Below are 19,026 nucleotides of genomic sequence, written 5' to 3'. Positions count from 1 at the left end.
GAGCTTATCGGACAAGATGTTGCTTGCTGACACCGCCCTTTTGCCCTTTTTTTTTTTTTTTTATTGGTTGGTTGTCGTTTTTTTTTGTTTTCTGAAATTCTGCCGAGTGCAACAGGCTTTGTACTTCCACCGCTTCTGCACCTAAGTGCTCGCAGGCTCCCTCGCTAGGGCGGAGCCCGGTTCGTGCTCACTTCCCGACCCTCCCCAAGGTGCTGCTTGGTAGGAAACCCAGGTGGGCACCACGAAAAAGCTCAGTAGAGGAACCTGCAGCACAGCCCTGAAAGCGAATCCGCTGCTTCCACAAGTTTTACTGTACACGGGAGCACTGCCTGCCCTGAAACCCTCAACCATTCCCAAGGGCAGAGGCCGTGGCCCGGCCACAGCACCGCCGGGCTAAAGGACACGACACAAGGCCGGCCAAGGCACGCTGCCAGCGCCTCCCCACGCCGGCGGGGGCCTAGCGCTCCTCGCAGTATTCGTCGCTTGCGGGGCGGATCCGTCCTCCCGAGCGTGCCGACCGCAGACCGCTCGGCTTTCCACCAGCCCCGGTGGAAAACTCGGGCCTGTCCCCTCTGACACGCTGCCGCCGCCGCCATGACGCCGCAGTGACGCGCGCGGGTCGCGCCGGGGGGGCGGGGCCGTGCGGCCGTTGGCGGGGCGGGGCCCCGCCGCGTGCCCGCCCCCCCGTGCCCGCCCGCCCGCTCGGCGCTGCCGGGGCCGCTGCGGAGCCTCCGCGAGGGAGACGGGAGGGTCGGCGCCGCTGCTGCCGCCTGGGTGAGCTCGGGGTGCCCCGGGCGCTCGGCGGGAAGCCGAGCCTAGGCATGGGCCTAATCTTCGCCAAGCTGTGGAGCCTCTTCGGTAGCCAAGGTGGGCGCGCGGGCCCGAAGCGGCGGCGGGGCGGGCGGCGAGTGGAGCCCGCGGGGCTGCGGGGGCCGCGGGCAGCCGTGGGGGCTCGGGGCCGGCTCCGGCTCCGCTCGCCGGGCTTCCCCTGAAGGCTCGCCCGGTCAAAAGTTGGGCATTGCTTTGTGCAGCGCCGTGAGCGCTGGTCCCGCGGCGCCTCATGCTCCGGGTCGCTTTGTTTGAGTTCCCGAGGTTGTCCCTCCTCTCCCCTCCTCCCCGGCCGCGTTAAACACCCAGGAGCCCTTCGGGCGGTGCGCGCCCCGCGTCCGCGGCGGCCCGGGCTGCTGGGGCTGTGCTGGACCGTGACGGTCCCGCTGGGCTTCGCCGAGCCTCCTGTTTAAGTCGGGATCTGTTATTAAAATCGTGTTGTTTTAGTCTTTAATTAAAAGGAAAAGAAGGACGCCAAACATGTAGGGGCCTTCGAGGTAAAGCTCTGTTTGTGTTTTGGCAAAGATGTTGGTTAAATACAGTTAGTGACCCAAGAAAATCAGTTCTCCAGCCAAAAATAAAAAGGTCATAAGGGGATAGTATCGCTTTCCATGCTCTCCTGCCCAGTTCATCCAGCCCTGCAATCACAGCTCATGTTCTAATCCAGAGCTCAGAATTTAGGTCTGCCACCACCTTTACCTCAGATGTTTATCATAAAAGTAGAAAATTATGGTTTATCTGTTAATTTATTTGTTTTAATGATTTTGGTTTACCTAGCCAGCTTTGATTAGAAAATTAAATAGGTAACAGTTACATCATTTTGCCTGCTCCAAGCTCAAGGCCTCAAGGAAAAACAATATAAACAATAAATTCATTAATTGTTCTTTCATCAGGTTTCCAAATGTGAAACTCATTTCCACTTTAAAGTTATTGAAAATGCAGATAAGCCTTTTTTGTGCAATGCTCTGTTGCACGTTTTTGGAGACAGATACACCTGGTGTACTTTAATAGTTTTCTGCCTGTGATTGCACATAACTCAGTCTAATTCTGTACATATCAAAGCCTCAGTGTGTGTGCACATTAACATCTATGTATCAAACTGTCTTTCATTGGATGGGATTGGGATCCAATCCCAGATCATTGATTTTTCTCATGCATACACCATCCTACTGCATAATTCCTGAAGTCTTCTGAATTTGTTGCTAATTTCTTGTTTCCCCAAACTGTCAAACCTATTTGGCAAGATCCAATGTTTCCCCTATCCTCCAGAAAAATATTAAGTACCTTTTTTTGTTTTCATCAAGTAGTGCAATCTGCAGCTCCTTTTCTTCCATGAAGTATTCCAAAGACTCCAAAGAGATCTATAAGCAGGGACGTGATCAGCAGATAACTGGTGGCATTTAGTATTTGCCTCTATAGTAGATTATGATGTCAGTATTTATCTTCAGGAAAGCACATTGTCTTGGTTATTGTATATTATTTCCTGGAAGAAAAGTTATTCTTCATTGTGAGTGACCCTGGCTGGATGCCAGATGCCCACCAAAGCAACTCTATGACTCCCCTCCTCAGCTGGACAGGGGGAGAGAAAATACAGCAAAAGGCTTCTGGATTGAGATAAGGAAAGGGAGATATCACTCACCAGTTCCCATCATGGGCAAAACAGACTCAATTTGTGAAATTAATAGAATTCATTACCAATCAAACTAGAACAGGTTAATGAGAAATAAAACCAGATCTTCTGAACACCTGCTTCCCGCTCCTCCCTCTTTTTTTCCCTGGATTAGCTTTATTTTTGGTTCTCTGCCACCTCCCTGAAGGAGGGAACAGGGGCTGTGGTCAGTTCATCACAGATTGTCTCTGCCACTCTTTATTCCTTATGGAGGGGACTGCATCCCCTGTTCCAGTGTGGCATCTTTCCCATAGGAGACAGTCCTCCTCGGGCTTCTCCAATGTGTGTTCTTCCCAAGGTCTGCAATTCTTCACTAACTTCACTAACTTCACTTCCAACCCAAGTTCTTTTTCACAAGTCCTTCAGGGAGACAGTCCTTCAGGGACAGGCCATTCCGGTCTGGATCCCCCACAAGGTCACAAACCTGCCAGCAAACCTGTTCCTGAGTGGCCTTCTCTCCACAGCTCCACAGGTTGTTGCTGGGATCGTGCTCCAAGATGAGTGTCCAGTGGGGTCACAGCTGCCTTTGGGATCTACCTGCTCTACTGTGGCATCCTCTGTGGGCTGCAGGTGGACCTCTGCTCCCCCATGGACCTCTGGCTGCAGGGCACAGCTGCCTCACCATGGGCTGCAGGTGGATCCCTGACACCTGCAGCACCTCCTCCCCCTCCTTCTGCACCAACCTTGGAGTCAGCAGAGTTGTTTCTCTCATGTATTCTCACTACTTTTTTCTCTGTCCTTAATTTCTCCTGTGCAACAACTTTTTCTCATCTTAAATATGTTATCCCAGAGGCATTACACCTGTTGCTGGTGGCCTTGGCTGGCATTGGTTGGATACACATTGGAGAAGTTTCTAGGAGTTTCTCAGAAAACACTGTGTAGCCCTCTCCACTATCGAAACCTCACATTGCAAACCTAATACATTCATATATTTAAATGGTTAATGAAATATTAGTCTCACAGTTAAATAGATGAGATAATATCATGAAATATTTACTCTTTGGCATTTATCCCAATAAGAGACTTTAGGATGTGTCCTGATCCTGGTTTAGTGCTGGATTTGTCTTTTGTTTCGTTTTTGCTTTGTTTTGGGTTGGGTTTTTTTTGGTTTTTTTTGCCTCCTCTTTTTGCGTTACCACAGAAAAGAGAGTGAGTTTCTTTTCATGGCTAAAACTGAAATGTCATTCTAGAAAATTTGCTTCAAACATAAATTTTTGATCTAATGGGAAATTATTCTCCAACAACACAACTGTATGCTCTAAATAATATCATTACTAATAATAAAGCATACTGATTTCTGAGTTGATTTTGGTTGCTCTTGTAATTACATCAAATCTTGATAGTTCCTTGTAGAATTCACAGGCTGTCCTGGGAAGTTTGGGCAGATTAGCACAGTAACTTACACTGATTTTGACTGTACAGAGGGAGTATTCCAAAGATGCAAATAGGATCTGCTGCGTGAGGTATCAGTTCTCATGGCTGGTGAAAGTTGTGTGATAGCCTGCAGCACTTGGCAAAAAGAAAGGTGAAACTAAGAAAGTATTTGAAAGTTCCATCTCTGTTCCATCAGGTAGAGCATGGAGGATGAGGTGTGTCTAAGTCTTTCAGCTCTCAATACATATTGTCTCATAATCAAGTAGTAATTGAACAATGTGAACTGGAGATACTCATAAACAGTTGGCTTTAAAATGAACTTCTATCATTTTTCTAGGTGATTTTCTAATGGCTTCGTGATAATTTTTCCCTTTTTTGTAAATTGAGAAAAAAACATTACTCAAGTATTGTTTTATTTAAAATAACATTCTCTGCAGCCATTTAAAGCCTAGTTGCAAAATTACATAAGTTCAGTTGAATTTACTTTTGGTAACTTACTTTCAGAAGTTTTAAAAAAATCAGACTCAAAAATGACCTGCCGAAGCTCCAAAAATGCTGAAGCTATGATTCAGTAGTCAGGTGGCACATTCTTCTAAGCAACATGTGGTTGTGTGGATAGATGGTGGAGCCATTAAGTTAGTGCCTGTGTTAATGCATGTCTGAGTAAAACTTGCTTGACTTATCATTTCATCAGTATTACCAAGATAGCTCTTAATTAAACTGTGGGTTAAAAATAGAAGTGAATGTCAGCAACCCTGATAAAGATAAATGACTGTTATCAAGACCTTATTTTTTATGTGGTATATAGAGTTCTTTGAGAAGCTCACAAATCTGGGGTTTACTTATTTTTGGAATGGTAATTATCCAGCATCTTACAGGTTGCTCTGAATAATTGCTACAGTTATTAAAAAATTGCTTTAAGAAAAGTAATGGTAAGCTCTAATTCAAGATAATTGAACTTTTGTAACTACAATTTATTTCACTTAGCCTTACTGGCAGTTCCTAGTCAGGTTAGGAGAAGCCATTATCTGAAAATCCAAATGGTTTTTGGTTCCTCTGACTACTAAAAGTTATTGACAGCTTCTCTACTTCCTTGTGATCAAATCTGGGGATACAAAATGTATTTGAGTAGTTCTTTTGTGCTTAAGAGAAGACTCTATATTAGCTGTTAATGTGCAAATGAGTCTTTGTGTTGAAACCTTTTCGACCTCCAGACCTATGCTATTCCTCCTGCCTTCTTTCTAGCACACTTCTATCTGCATTCTGTCTTCAACTCTGAGGCCTCCAAGGCTGTTGCTCTTTGGAACCAGATGAGCATTTTGTTTCACAGCTTGAAAGCTATTGGTACTCATTCAGTAGTCATTTCTTCCAAATATGTTAGAAGTCTCATCATTAAAGTATTTAGAATTTTTTTACTTTTATTTTTATCTTTTGCAAAGCAGAGAAAAAGGCATGTTGGGAGAATTGAATCTTCAGTTTTGGGCCCTTTTATCATAGAGAAATATAGATGAGTAAGGAAGAAAAGAGCATATTATGTCTTTCTTCTAACATCTGCCAGAAGATAATCTTCACTGCCCTGTGTTTTTGTAATCCTAAACTGCCACAGATTTTTTTAAACCATATTACATATCAGTTTTCTTAAACGGTGTGCTAGAAATGGTTGATGAAACCAAGTCCTTGGATTCTTTTAAGGAGTAGTCTAATACTGTCTTCTGTTTTTTTCCCCTGCATATGCCTACTTCTACTTTCCCCATCTTCCCTCCCTTTTCCTACGTGATTAATAAAGACTCTTCTGCTCGCTCAACTTTGTTATGGATTTTCTTCTTCTTTTGCCAAGAACATGGTGGACTGGGAAGATATTCATAAATACAACCTAAACTGAGTTTGAGTACCAGCCAGTGAAAGGGAGAAACTTGGGTTAGTCTGTAAGTACAGAACACAAATAAATCACTGCCTATGATTTACCCAGTAATGGTCCTTCCTCCTAAATGTGGCATCTGTCTTCTCCTAGTTACTCTTGTAAACAAGTAGCTGTCATGCTAAAATTCTGTTCTGTCTTAGTTTGGTAGTTTTTAAGCTCACGTGTTGTTCCTCTAATGGACATCTATATGTAAATTTTTTGTTTTCATCAAACGAGACAGAAAGTCAATTTTTGAATATGTTTGTAAGTGAGGAGTTTCCATTACTATAGTTCTGGAATCTGCTACTTGTATGAAATATCCATGATTTCATCTTACAATTTTCATGCCAAGATCACTATTAATTGACACTTGTGTGACTGTTTATTGTTTGTGCTCATTCAATCACTGTATGGAACACCATCTGACTATGAAGTAACACAGATAAGGTGTGCCTTTTTTTTCCCAGTTAGTGTTGGACCATTCACACTTCAGTGGCTTTCAAAAGCAGCCATCTCAATGTAGTTTTTTTCCTCATTACTTAGTGTGATGTTGTATCATCCAACCCTCCAATCATTCGTGCCTAAGATGACGTGTTCTGATAAGATGAGAGAGCAGTGTAATGCCTGACTGGAATTTCTTTTCTTTCTTGAAAATAACTTAAACAGAATGCTGCAAAAGTAGATGCAGAATGCTGCATCTTCCTGGCAATAGTTGGCAACATGTTTGGTTTGAAAAAAACGGGAGGGCATTTCTGTGTTTGGACCTTTGAAAGCTCTCTACATTTAATTATATTTGAGGAAGAGATGGACAGTCAAGGTACTAGGCATTATTTATTAGCCTTGAAAGTAGAGAGAATTTCATACTATTTATGTATTGGGAGAGGTTATTAATTACTGATTCTGCTGTTAGTGGGGCTAAAAGTACTCCTGCATTTACAGTCAAGAAATGTTCTTTTCTTAGCATGTGTTTACAGGATGCAGTAGTAGGGGAACTGGCACAGGGAAATACATTTTACCATCTGTTATGATCCTGTTGCACAGCAAAACTTATAAAAGTTTTGAAGAAAATGCTTTATTCCAGTAATATTCAGTATAAAAGACCTAGGTTACTATATATAAATAGATTTTTAACCAAAATGCTTCAATTTTTCCTTAAACCACCTACTTTTGGGGGAAAAAACCCATCAATTTGATACTTTCAATAGATCTTCTGATCTACTAACTTGTTTGATCCTGTAGATCAAGTGTGGTATTTTGTAGGAAATCTTTAAACTGTGAACCATGTTTTGCTTTGAAATAAGTGCCCTAGAATTGCAAATGTTATCTCTTTAAAAGTGAGCTTGTTCACAGAGTTTTTATGTATCCATTTGCAAATTTTTCACTCTCAAGTGGTTTGCTTATTTTTGTCAGTAATTGGATCAGTATGCTGTAGCATACATGTAGCAAAAGAACCACCATTCTAAGTGGCTGTGATACTGGATTTGAAATTCCAAGAGAAATTATTTACAGAGAAGCATATAAATTCTGGAGGACTTTTTTACTGATTTTGTTTATTTGGTTGATTTCTGTTTTGTCTCCCCTGTGCCTGGAAACAAACAGTATTGCAGCAATTGCGAGATCACTATTTTGGATGTTGGACTTTACAGCAGGTTGGGGCAGATGATTTGTCCTTTGTGCTCAGCACTGATGAGGCCTCACCTGGAGTACCACGTCCAGTTCTGGGCTCCTCAGTACAAGAGAGAGTCCAGTGATGGGCTGCAGGGGTGATGAGGTACTGGAGCATCTCACATATGAGAAAAAGAGGTGCAAAGAGGGCAGAGCCAGACTTGTCTTAGTGGTGCCCAATCACAGGACTGGGCAGTGGGCACAAAGTGAAACACACAAGTTCCCTCTGAACATCAGGAAACACTTTTTCATTGTGAGGGTCACTGAGCAATAACCCAGGCTGTCCAGGGAGGCTGTGGAGTTTCCATCTTGGATATATTAAAACCCTATCTGAACGTGGTCCTATGCCACTGGCTGTGTGGGCCTGGTTCAGCAAAGAGGTTCAACCAGATGACCTCGAGAAGTGTCTTCCAGCCTTGACCATTCTATCATTCTGTGACTTCTCAGTTCAAAAGTTGCAAAATTAGAATCTGTGGCCTATTCAAAATATAGTTTCCTCTTAGATTTTACTGTGTGAACAATGGTGGTACCTTAATAAATGGTTATTATTGATCCTTGAAAGTTAGGGTAATACCTTTTGCAGTCTTTGGATATTGCTGGTGTTCTTAGCATGATACACTGCTATGGATTATATTTTTTCATTTTCCTTTTCTTTCTAAAACTAGATGTTGTAGATTAAGTAATCACTAGTAACCATACCTTTATTAGATTTCCAATGCTGGCTTTTCCTGAAGCTGGGGTCTCAAGAGAAGATGGGGCTTTGTTCGGTGTTTTTTCTGTCCTGAAGTCACCACTAATCTGTGTAAGGTGTTGATATAAAGGAAACAAGCAGTTGCATTCTTCAGTAAGGGAGAGTGATTAACCAGAATTATAATTATTGCTGTGTCACTAATTTATTTTTGTCGTCTTTTTTCTTTTTTTAAATTTTTTATTTTTAATATGCAGAGCACAAAGTAATCATAGTGGGACTTGATAATGCTGGAAAGACTACTATTCTTTACCAGTTGTAAGTATATGAACTAATTGTTTTTCTGTTTGCATTTTTTTACTTGTCACTGTTTAATCTTTGAAAATTCAGCTTTGTAACCCGGTGTAATCTCTCTGGGGTTCTAGATCACAATTTGTACATTCATGGAATGAGTTACAACAGAGTAAATGTTTAAAGGATAAGTGAAGGAACTGCTGTGCTTTAAAACTGAACTATAAATCGATAACAATTTGTACATCCAAGCACAAAGTGAACTGCAATTTTTTTTCCCATGAAAGCCTGTCTGAATTTGTATTCATAAAAATAATCCTGTTTCTAGTAATTCAGAAAAGAACATGATTTTTAAATTAATGGAAATTCCAGCCATGCTTCAAAAATCTGAAAAGGTTTCCAAACGTTTCTTAATTCCAGTGTCTAAAATTTGTGATAGAGAATTCCTAAAAATAATATTTCAGCTTTCCCAGATCCTACCTTACTCATTTTCAATAGCATCATTGCACCCAAATCTTGGCAGCATTACAAGAATAAATAATAAATTCAAGAGTGTTGTCAGGAGCATAATTACTATTGTAATTGTGGAAAAGAAGGAGAGTATAGATAAATTAATATCCTTATATTTGGATAGTAAAGCAGCATATGCTTTCTAAAAAGACTTTCTATTTGTGAGCATTTTGAGCAAGCTTAAAGGTGGAACTGAGAATTCTTCAGCTATGTAACCAAACGGTCCTTTGAGATTTAATATCTAGTTACTAAGTAGAGTGCTTTGATAAAATTATATTCCAATTTTTATTTTGCACAGTTTAGTGGTTTTGTGTTTGGCATCTTTAGAATGGCAGCTCCTGCTTTAAAACAAATGCATTTTAAGTGTCTGTTAATGATATTACTTTAGAAAGACAGTCCTCTATAACACTTCACCATTTGTTATGCCTTTTATGTACTTATTTTTCCTTGCTGTTTTCTTTAAGCATGACTACAGTCACTGCTTTCTAAAGTTCAAATGTATAGCTTTTTTAAAATATGCCTGATTTTAAAATATTTTTTGTCAGTTACACATATTTACTTTTTTACAACAAAATTGTGATAACTGAACTCTAACAAGCCTTGTGGATTTTGCTGACTGATCTTTATGGTGTGATATCGTTTTCTTTAGCTTAATGAATGAAGTGGTTCATACTTCTCCAACCATAGGAAGCAATGTAGAAGAAATAGTGGTGAAAAACACTCATTTCTTAATGTGGGATATTGGAGGACAAGAATCATTACGGTCATCGTGGAATACCTATTATTCAAACACAGAGGTATGAGAAGATGATTTGAAATCTGCAAATTGAATAAGTTTGCTTGAAATTATATTTATTTATTAGGAATATTTATAGATTTTTGTAGAGATTGCAGCTGTACTGTTTTTAAATTCTAATAAGGGAGAATAAATCCAAAAAGTGTGAGGTATCTCTGGTATGCAGCCATTTTTCTGGTAATATTTGAAGTATTTTTTCTGTATACTTCACTGTAGTGTTATTTGATCTATGCTATAAACTGTGAAGTTAGATTTTTCCTAGGCAATCAAATGATAATGAAATGCATTTTAGATCAGATTTTTGCTTGCTTTTTTAAATAGAATAAAAGGAAAATTTTGAAATGTAACTTGAAAATTTTGTGATGATTTGCAGTGGTCAACTGGACTTCTGTACATCCAGTCTGAAATGGTTTTGAAATAATGATAATTAGGAGGAAATGAGGAAACAAGGAATAAGGAATAAAGGAATGAAACTTTCTCTAAGCCTAGGCAGCAGTATTTAAACAGCTCATCAGCTCATAGCTTTTATCCAGAGGAGGAAGGAAAGTCTTGCTGTGCACTGCTCGTGAGGTACTGGCAGAGCTGCTGTTGCTGGAAAGGTTGGAGAAGAATTCGGCAACAGTTGACTTGTGGGGTTTGTTTTTTTGTGGCAGTCTTTTTGAGGCCAAGAGGTTATCAATACAAAAAGGCACATATAATCACTGAGGACTCTTTTTGAGACATCTACACTGATGTAAAATATTCTAGACTTCATTTCTTACCATTTCTACTAAAAGCAGAGACCTCTTCTAGATATTACTCACTATATAAGATTCCATCCTCTTGTAAAATCAGGGTTTTTATCTCTTCCTTTTTCTGTATCTTTTCCTATGCTCTTGAAGAGAGGTGAGATCAGTGATCCATCCTAGATCTACTGTAAGCCTGATAATGACATCTCAAACTTCATCTCTAGTATTTTGGACTAATGTTTTATGTTATGTGGAGAAGTGCAGCTACATCTAAGAAACACGTGAAGATAAAGAGACTTCTACCAGCATTATCTGGTATAGAGCAATAAGTTCTTGGCATTTATCCCTTGAGTATCTGATTTTGGAATTTGGAGAGATGCATATATTATTTTTCTGATACTTTTGGGATATTTTTCGTATTCTGTCTAGCAAGTGTTTGAAATCCAGTGCCTTGTAGTACTTGGAAAGAAGAACTTTCCCTTTACTTAGAAGCTTTGTCTGCTGGAAGCAGTTGAGGAAGAAAAGAGATCTGTTTACTATGCTAATCCTAACCTCCCTCATATGAATAATTCTATTACTGTTCCACCTCATCTGCTAGGCATCTCAAAGTCACAGCAGCATTAAATTGACTAAGGTTTTCATACTTTGTGGTCATTTTTAGTGGCTAATGAATCACTTTAATTTTATAAAGCAAAGTGATTTGGAGAATATGTTGGAGAATTATAGCAGTGATTTCTAATTCTCCTTTTTTGCTACTCTCTTTTCTCTCTTTTGTCACTTTCTCTTTTATGGTGTCCTCTGAAAGTGTCTGTCTCTTTTGTAGGAAGACTAATGGTAGTGGTCTCTTGAAATTGTGCTTTCTGTAATTTGTAGTTTTTATTTACATTTTATACTATTGGTGTTTTTCCCTAGTTCATCATTCTGGTTGTTGACAGCATTGATAGAGAGCGACTTTCTATTACAAAAGAAGAACTTTATAGAATGCTGGCTCATGAGGTATGGTGGGGAGTTGGGATAATAGTTTTGTTGAGAACAGTTAAATAACATTTCATGTTTCCTATGTTAACAAAAATAATGCCATCAGAAAAAAAAATTTAGAATAAGTGTGCATTCATGTTGATCACATTTTAAAACCATGTAAGTTATAAATAAGGAGAAAAATTATTATGAAGCACCCTTCTAATAGGACTTGCTTGATTGTAATCAAATCAATCTTTACTTTGCAAATTTTGAACTTATAAAATATGTTATGCTTCATATTAATGTAACTTGGTATTGTTGTCCTTTACCACTGACTAGTTCAGTTAAATGGCTGAAATTTCAAGAAACTTTTTTTTTTTGTTTTTATTTTAGAGAAATGAAATTGCCTACCTTTTTTTGTTTGTTCTAATCCTGTTCCTTAAAATTAAGGAGTATATATCATACTATGAGAAAATTAATTTTAGTTCATTTTCCTTCAGAATTATTTATTTGTATTTTTATTATATGTTGGCCTAGGGACTGTTCAGCCTTGAGTCAACTCACTCAAACATCCTAAATTAACTTGTACATTTGCTTAGGTAAAATATGTTAAAACCTTTTGTGATCACTCTGAAGCCAAATTGAGATTGTTTTAAATCCAAATATTCTCCTTCATTTTTGAAAGAAAAAGATTTAGTACAGTTCAAGTAATCCTTTTGAGTTAACTTCTCTCAGAGACTTGTGTTTCACATAAGTGAGTTTTTGCTTTGCAGTTTAATGTTAATTGTAGTTTGGGTCTAATAGTAAGGAGTAAATTCACTACCAAAAAAGGTGGAAAAATTGCTTCTTGTGCTGAAGTTTTCCCATGTAGTTTTTTGGTTTCCAGTCTCAAACTCTTTAAAAAATAGTGATCTACCATCTTTTGAAATCAGTTGGTAGGCCTAGACTGGGCTACTTGTAGGGTTGAATTTTCAGCTGTAGATCATAAAGCTTTGTTGTTTTCTGTTTTTTTTTCTATTGGTGGAAAAATACTCTCAAAATTTAACATGCATTGAAGTGTATTGAACACTTTTAGTTGCAACTGTCAGCTTCCTGAGTATTAGATGTCTTTACCCTTCTGCTCTTTTAAAGCCATACATTCTAGTTCTTACCTGTTTTGAATGCTAAATTCTATGCTGAAACAAAACCATTTTAATTAGTTATTAAAGCTGATGCAGCATTATTAAAACTCCCTTTTTGGAAGACTAGGGTTAAACTTTTAGGAATTTGGAAAGCCTTCTTAAATTATAACTGCTTTAATCAATACAGAACTTTTTTATGAAGTTGAAGGAATTTCAAGGGACTGGTATCTAGCAGACTTTTCTATTTGAATAGTGGTTTTTGTATTGTATGGGACTTGCAGTACTTAACCAGAAATAATTCCACTGGCTGAGTGGTTTGGAGCATTATAAAATGTATTTTGACAAGACTTTCATTAGTTATGTATGAACATGTGGTCAACACCAAACAATTTGATTCTCTGTGGTGGTGAACACTTCTGGATAAATTAGTTTTTTAGTCTTACTGTAACAAATATTTCGTGTAGTAAGACAGTTAAAGCTCCACGCTCCAGTGTAATTGTTGATTAGCTTGGATACAGTTCTTTGAACAAATGAAGTTAGCACAATAGCCTTTTAGCTCTGTGTAATAACTGAGTCCTCTGAATGATTCCCAGGATTTACGGAAGGCTGCGGTTCTCATCTTTGCAAACAAGCAGGACATGAAAGGCTGCATGACGGCTGCCGAGATATCCGCGTACCTCACCCTCAGCTCCATAAAGGATCACCCGTGGCACATCCAGTCCTGCTGTGCTCTGACAGGAGAGGGGTAAGTGCTTGCTGCTTACTAGGGCAATTCCTGGTCAATGAGGATACTGATTTAGAAGCCTGCTGACACCAAAGTGGATTTTTGAAAGTTCTGAACTTTGCTGTCAGAGGGATATTTTGAATTTTTCTTTTTCGCAATTGAACCTTGTGCTCCAAATTCATATGAACGTCTTCCATTTGTTGTTAAAAACCCCAAACCAAAAACCATATGCCACCCCTCCACCTAAGTATGTAGCTGTTGACATAGCTGTCTACTCTCTCTGTGCTACTCTCTTACTCTTGTGTGTCTTTCTGTATTTGAAGAAATAAGCTACTGTTCTCTTCCTTCATATTCTAAACTACAGAAAGCTTCTAAGCTGGGAGGTTGAGGTGTTCAGGGTTTTTTTGATTGGTTGACTTTTTTGATTAGCATTGAAACATAGTTTTTGATGAAAAGTTACATAGATCTGTCATAAAACAATTTTTTTACCAATATTACACTTTGTTTATATCTAGCTAATGTTGCTAATTTTGAAATTTGCATACCTTACGCTAACAATTACTAAAATGGAATGCTGGGCTAGCCTTAGATCCTTAGTCTGTAAATATAAAAAAATAAAATTTGGATTTTTGGATACCTTCTACCAGGTTGGATAATGTCTTGCTTGTATCATGTGAAGTGTGCTAATTTTTCATCTTGGTTTTTAAAGCAGTCTTGTAATGTGTGGTATTTAGGTTTCTTTTTAGCTGTGTTGTACAACTTTTACAATACTGTGGTCTTGTGACATCAAAAACAGTGAATCCAGCTGGGTATTTAGGAAGGGAGAGCATCTACCTCACTTTCTAGCATGAAGTATTATCTAATGTCATGGAGATGTCTTGTAGAGTGAATGGTGGCATTAACTTCCTTCAGGTGAAATGTGTTAGTGAGAAGCAAGTGGGGGGCTTTTTATGGGGTGGTTGTATTTCGGTCTAAGAGTTAACTCTACTTTCCTTCTACCAGTTTTGCTAAAGTCACTTTTGAGTACACAGTTTATGGACTAACTAAGATCTTCAACCAAATGTCAAATGTTCCTTGACATTTGAAGGAAAATAATAATTAATAAATATGAGGTTTAGTTTAGAAACAATGGCTATCCTAGGCTGCTTCTTTTGTATTGTAAAACCAAAAGCAAAGGATATTTAGAATACTTTATGACAGTAGTGAGATGAACTTAGAAAAAACATTCCTAGAGTTAAGATAGCTGAGCTGAGTCTTCCTTGAGAAAATCTGACAAAAATCTGGGGGGGGGCGGGATCAACTTGATGTGAGTGAAGCTAGCATTATTGGATAGCTAAACACTGATTTACTGGACAAAGGTAAAGCTCAAAAGGGTAAAAATTAGGTAATTAGATCCCTGAAAAATCAAGGGAAAATCTATCTTCTAAAATGGAAGACTTTTAAATAGAGATGCAAATTGGGTTAGAAAGCAGATTAGATCCCATGCAGTCTTAGTATTCAATATAAACACACTTTTAATTTTGTAATATAATTTTGATATACTGTCTTTTCATGAAACAATTCAGTCTGGATACCCTGCCCTTTATCTTTTAATATTAGTATGTAAAGGTCTAGCTTTCTGTAGAGCAAGAAAAACTTTTTTCTTTTCATGTACTTGCAAGTAAGCATTTAAGGATAGTGTCTTTTAGGTTTACAAGGAGAAAAAAATTTGAAGTATTGCCAAGCTTCAATAATATAGAATGCTTGACCATTTTCATGTGGCTAAAGCCTAAGTAGACTTAGTTTAAAACACTGGTTACTCTCTTCAGCTTTCAATCCCATTTCCAGTTGATTTAATTTATTTTAAGTAGCTGTTTTTACACATAAAAACAAGTAGAAAATACCTTCAAGATGCTGGAATAGAACTTGTACCAAGTATAACATCTTTTATCTTTCAGATTATGCCAAGGCTTGGAGTGGATGACTTCCCGTATTGGAGTGAGATAGCTTTTTTTTTTTTTTCCTTTTTTTTTCTTTTTTTTTTTTTGTTATTCCTCCAAAAGAAGAGACTTCTATTTATCCTGTGAACATGTACATTTTTCTGTACTTTTGGCTGCTGAGGCAGTGACCAATGTTTAATTTATATCAGCCAACCTCTAAGCTGTGCTTGAATCAAGCGCAGTTGAACTGAAACACAAAAGTATTTTCTTAACTTTTTTTAATACACTAATCTTCAACTGGATGAACATATGTGAATCTGTTTTTAAGCATTGAAATTCCTCTGAATATGAATTCTAACTTTTTCAATGATAGCTTTTTAAAATCTCTTTTGTCATTGTCAATATTTCATATTTCCTCTTTCTAAATAGTTGTATAACTTACTAACATAAATGAGCACATTTTATTTAATAATTAAAAATAGTGTTTAGGTTAACTTTACTCTGCCATAGCTTTAACCTCAAAGGATAACCATATCTCCAGCTGGACTTCCTGGAATGTTAGTAGAGTTCTAGTCAGCACGAGAATTAATGGTTATGAATGCAAATTTTTAAGTGCTTAATGAACTAGTTATAGTTAATATTGTGGTGGCTTTCAATCTGATATACAATGGAACTTCTGCCTTAAAAGAAATCTGTTTCAATCTCAGTTTCTCTGGTATGTAGTTCTAGGACATTCTTATATTCTTCTACTTGAAGGTACATCTCTGTACAGTGCATAAAAATATTATTACTAAGTGCTGGTGTAGTCATTTAGAACTTGAATAACTTTTCAAAGATAAATGGGTAATTAAATTTGGAATCACAGCAGCCAGTGTTATGTGTAGACTTGCTGTATTCTGTTAAAATTTTAAATTCTCTATACATGAACCTTCCTCACCTTTTAGTGAGAGTGCTGTTTTTTAAATGAATACAAAATCAAAAGGGAAGCCAGATCTATAAACAAAACAAAACCATGGTGCTGTATCTGTAGACTTCAGAGTGAAGCTAATCTTGACATTTATTTATCTACTATCATACATGTTTTCAGATTCTGTTACAGAGAAATTATTTTGCCTTCATTTTTGTTTTTGGTCTTATTTGCACAAGCAGAGAACTTTTGACAGTGTTTGAGTTAGGTTCCTTCACCTGAAATTTGAAAGACGGGTGGTGAAAGAGTGGACCCAGTAACTATTACTTCAATTTGAAGGGAATTAAGTTAAATCTAAAGATAATCTAAAGATATGGAGTTAATTGAGAACATTAAGTATCAAATAAACCTAACCACCAGTCCCCCAGAAAACCCCACATGAGGATTAAAAAAAACAAAACCAACAAATCAAAACCGATAGTGGACACCCAGTTCCTAGCAAAGTCCCAGCAGCAGTCAGGTACCCAGCCTATCTAAATGCTTGGCAGGTTTTCCAGAAGTATCATTCTGCACTTCTGCATGCCTAAAGGCCACATGGAGTTTGGTTACCTGAACTGTTTTGCAAACTGACTGTAGGCCTTTGATGACAAAATGTTTTTGTTTAATCTTGTTTTGAAAATTTAAGCACACTGAATTTTCTTTAATAAAATTTTAAGCTTTGTAAATTTCAATTTGCTTCCATTTTATTTAAATAAAACTTAATGAAAGTTTAAAAGTATCAGCAAATATATTGTTGTAAGTGTTGGAAAGACTTTGAATACGTGTGGAAACAGTGATTGGTTGAATGAAGTTGTGTATTACTGCCAGTTAGAAAAAGTCACATTTAGGACTACATTGAGTGTCAAGTCAAAATGTTCAGAAAATAATTAAAGTCAGCAAAAAGTATTGTATAAAGAAAAAAGATGAATGCAAGGCAAGGTTAAAATTGATATTAAAGCTGCTTGCTGTGATGTTCAGCTGTTTTAATGTGTGAAAATAAGATTTGTTTTGCTCTTAAGGAAGCAAATTATAAAGGAAAAAAATAAAATGATAGTATGATTTGACGAATGAATGACGTTTCTTGTTTGGTGACTTAAAAATAAACCTGAAAATAAATTTAAATTGCAAACTGAAATTATATTATTCAGAATGTAGTCCTGAATACCTAAAGAGAGCACTAGCTGGTTGTATTGCCCTTTTGGTTTTTTTTTAAAGGTATGATTTTGTATTTAATGCTTTCTAGCTAAAATCTTTTGTAAATCTATAGTTTGATTACTAAATCCAGTCTTACCTGAGGTAATACATATAGCTTTGATTAGGAGGAAATGGTCTGGTTGTAGACATTAGAATATCAGAATAATGGATGTTTCTTTTAATTTGTTAGCACTCAAGACCTTTGAGTATCTTTACAGAATAAAGCATTCCTAACAAATGCTATGATTGTTATCACCTATCTACTTCATTTTCTGCAACAGTTTTCCATTGATGGTACTGGTTTGTTCACAGCACTATTGCTATGATTTTTTTTACCATTATTTTTTTGGGGAAAAACACCTTGGTATGGAATTTTGGGGGGGCTATTTTTAATAACTTTGGAGCCTGTTGAACTAAAAGTGATTTGATCATAATATTTTTAAAGGTTGCCTTAGAATAAATACTGTGTGTGTCTTTGCATTGCCAAAGACCGCATTATGTTTGCTAATTTGAATGTAGTAAATATCTTGCAGTAGTTTTGCACTCTAAAAGTATTCTGTGTTTAATATGCTGTTCACAAAGAACAATGTTAATCACCTTAAGTTCAAGAATTTATGGTGTCTGTCCTATGCACAATTATGTTGTACTGCTGTAAATTGGTTGGCACATGGCTCTTTATTTGTTTATGTTTTTTTACTTTTTGTCTAGGTGACAAAGAGGTTCAGGATTCCCAAAGCAGGGTTTCTTTCCAGATCTTTAAACACACTGCACGCAGTAAGGTGAAGAGGACTTGGGCACAGCTGCTCAAAATATTTGTCATAAAAATAAAATTGAGTTGTTCTGTGAAGTTGGATGGGGTTTTTGTTTGTGAGTGCTCTGTGGTGAAGAGGTATTGCTGCAGTGTAGCCTTGTCACTTTCATTTCATCTCCAGTCTGTTCACTGGGGCAGAATGGGGGCCCTACATCATGTGCAGCTGTAGCCAGTGCACAGAACATCTTGGCTGGACACCTGCTTCCTTTCATCTCGGAGAAGCTCCAGCTTTGATCCTAAAGATCACATCGTTTCAGCCATGGGAAGTGTGAGTCTTTGTTTGTTTTAGAGAAGGGTGTTTGTTTTAGTGGACCGTTCCCTTTCACAGTAAGAACAAAACAAATCCAAACAAAAGACTGGGAAAAAAAACTTGTATGGATCTTTGTGTGTGCATTTGACTATACTTAGCATTTAGCTGAGTTTGCTCTTTCCTTTTGTAGAGTCTGCCTTGTGAAAGGGCCCAGAAGGCAGCAGTGAGGAGAGCAGGTTGAGAAAAACCTGGCCATGATACCAATGCTAATAGTAGAAACTGGAATTTTGGGGCAACCTTGAACTTCTTCTAAAATTACCTTGATGATCTTTCAACATTGAGTGATTCTGTTTTCCTTCTGAGGGGATAGTGCACTAGAAAAGCTGCAGCCTGTCCACACAGCGTGTGTGCCTGCCCTGCAGGCAAGAGAGGCAGCTTTATCCTGGGTTTGTTTCTTGCTAGGTGTGCTACTCTTCAGTTCAGTTGATTTCTGTTTTGCTGGGTAGAGATATTTCATTTCATGCAGAAAGTTTTCCTGGATGTGACTGAATACATCGCTCCAGTTGCACACTAGTTTGTGTCCCCTAGATGGCAGGAAAGGATCAGTTTAACAGTGCCTTACCTGCTTTAGCTTGTGTTCTTCTGCATCTCT

The 19,026-nt window shown here is 37.9% G+C and overlaps 1 protein-coding gene across 3 annotated transcripts; it reads left to right on the top strand.

Moving 5' to 3' along the window:
* The first annotated feature begins 699 nt into the window (after positions 1 to 699).
* Positions 700 to 18,160, top strand: ARL5B (ADP ribosylation factor like GTPase 5B). 3 transcript variants are annotated; one of them, XM_036406890.1, is made up of 8 exons: positions 700 to 867; positions 5,709 to 5,796; positions 8,382 to 8,442; positions 9,575 to 9,722; positions 11,362 to 11,445; positions 13,124 to 13,275; positions 15,192 to 15,231; positions 18,022 to 18,160. In XM_036406890.1, the coding sequence occupies exons 4-8, from the start codon at positions 9,579 to 9,581 to the stop codon at positions 18,094 to 18,096; spliced, it is 495 nt and encodes a 164-aa protein (XP_036262783.1). In that variant the 5' UTR covers positions 700 to 867; positions 5,709 to 5,796; positions 8,382 to 8,442; positions 9,575 to 9,578; the 3' UTR covers positions 18,097 to 18,160. The 3 variants fall into 3 exon arrangements, with proteins under 3 accessions (XP_036262783.1, XP_036262782.1, XP_036262781.1); XM_036406889.1 differs by having other exon boundaries at positions 5,658 to 5,796; XM_036406888.1 differs by lacking the exon at positions 5,709 to 5,796.
* Positions 18,161 to 19,026: the final 866 nt, after the last annotated feature.

This window comes from Molothrus ater, chromosome 1 (genome assembly GCF_012460135.2).
Source record: "Molothrus ater isolate BHLD 08-10-18 breed brown headed cowbird chromosome 1, BPBGC_Mater_1.1, whole genome shotgun sequence".
Lineage (NCBI taxonomy): Eukaryota > Metazoa > Chordata > Aves > Passeriformes > Icteridae > Molothrus > Molothrus ater.
Note: the sequence above shows the minus strand (reverse complement) of the source record. Positions and strands in the feature narration are given on the sequence as shown.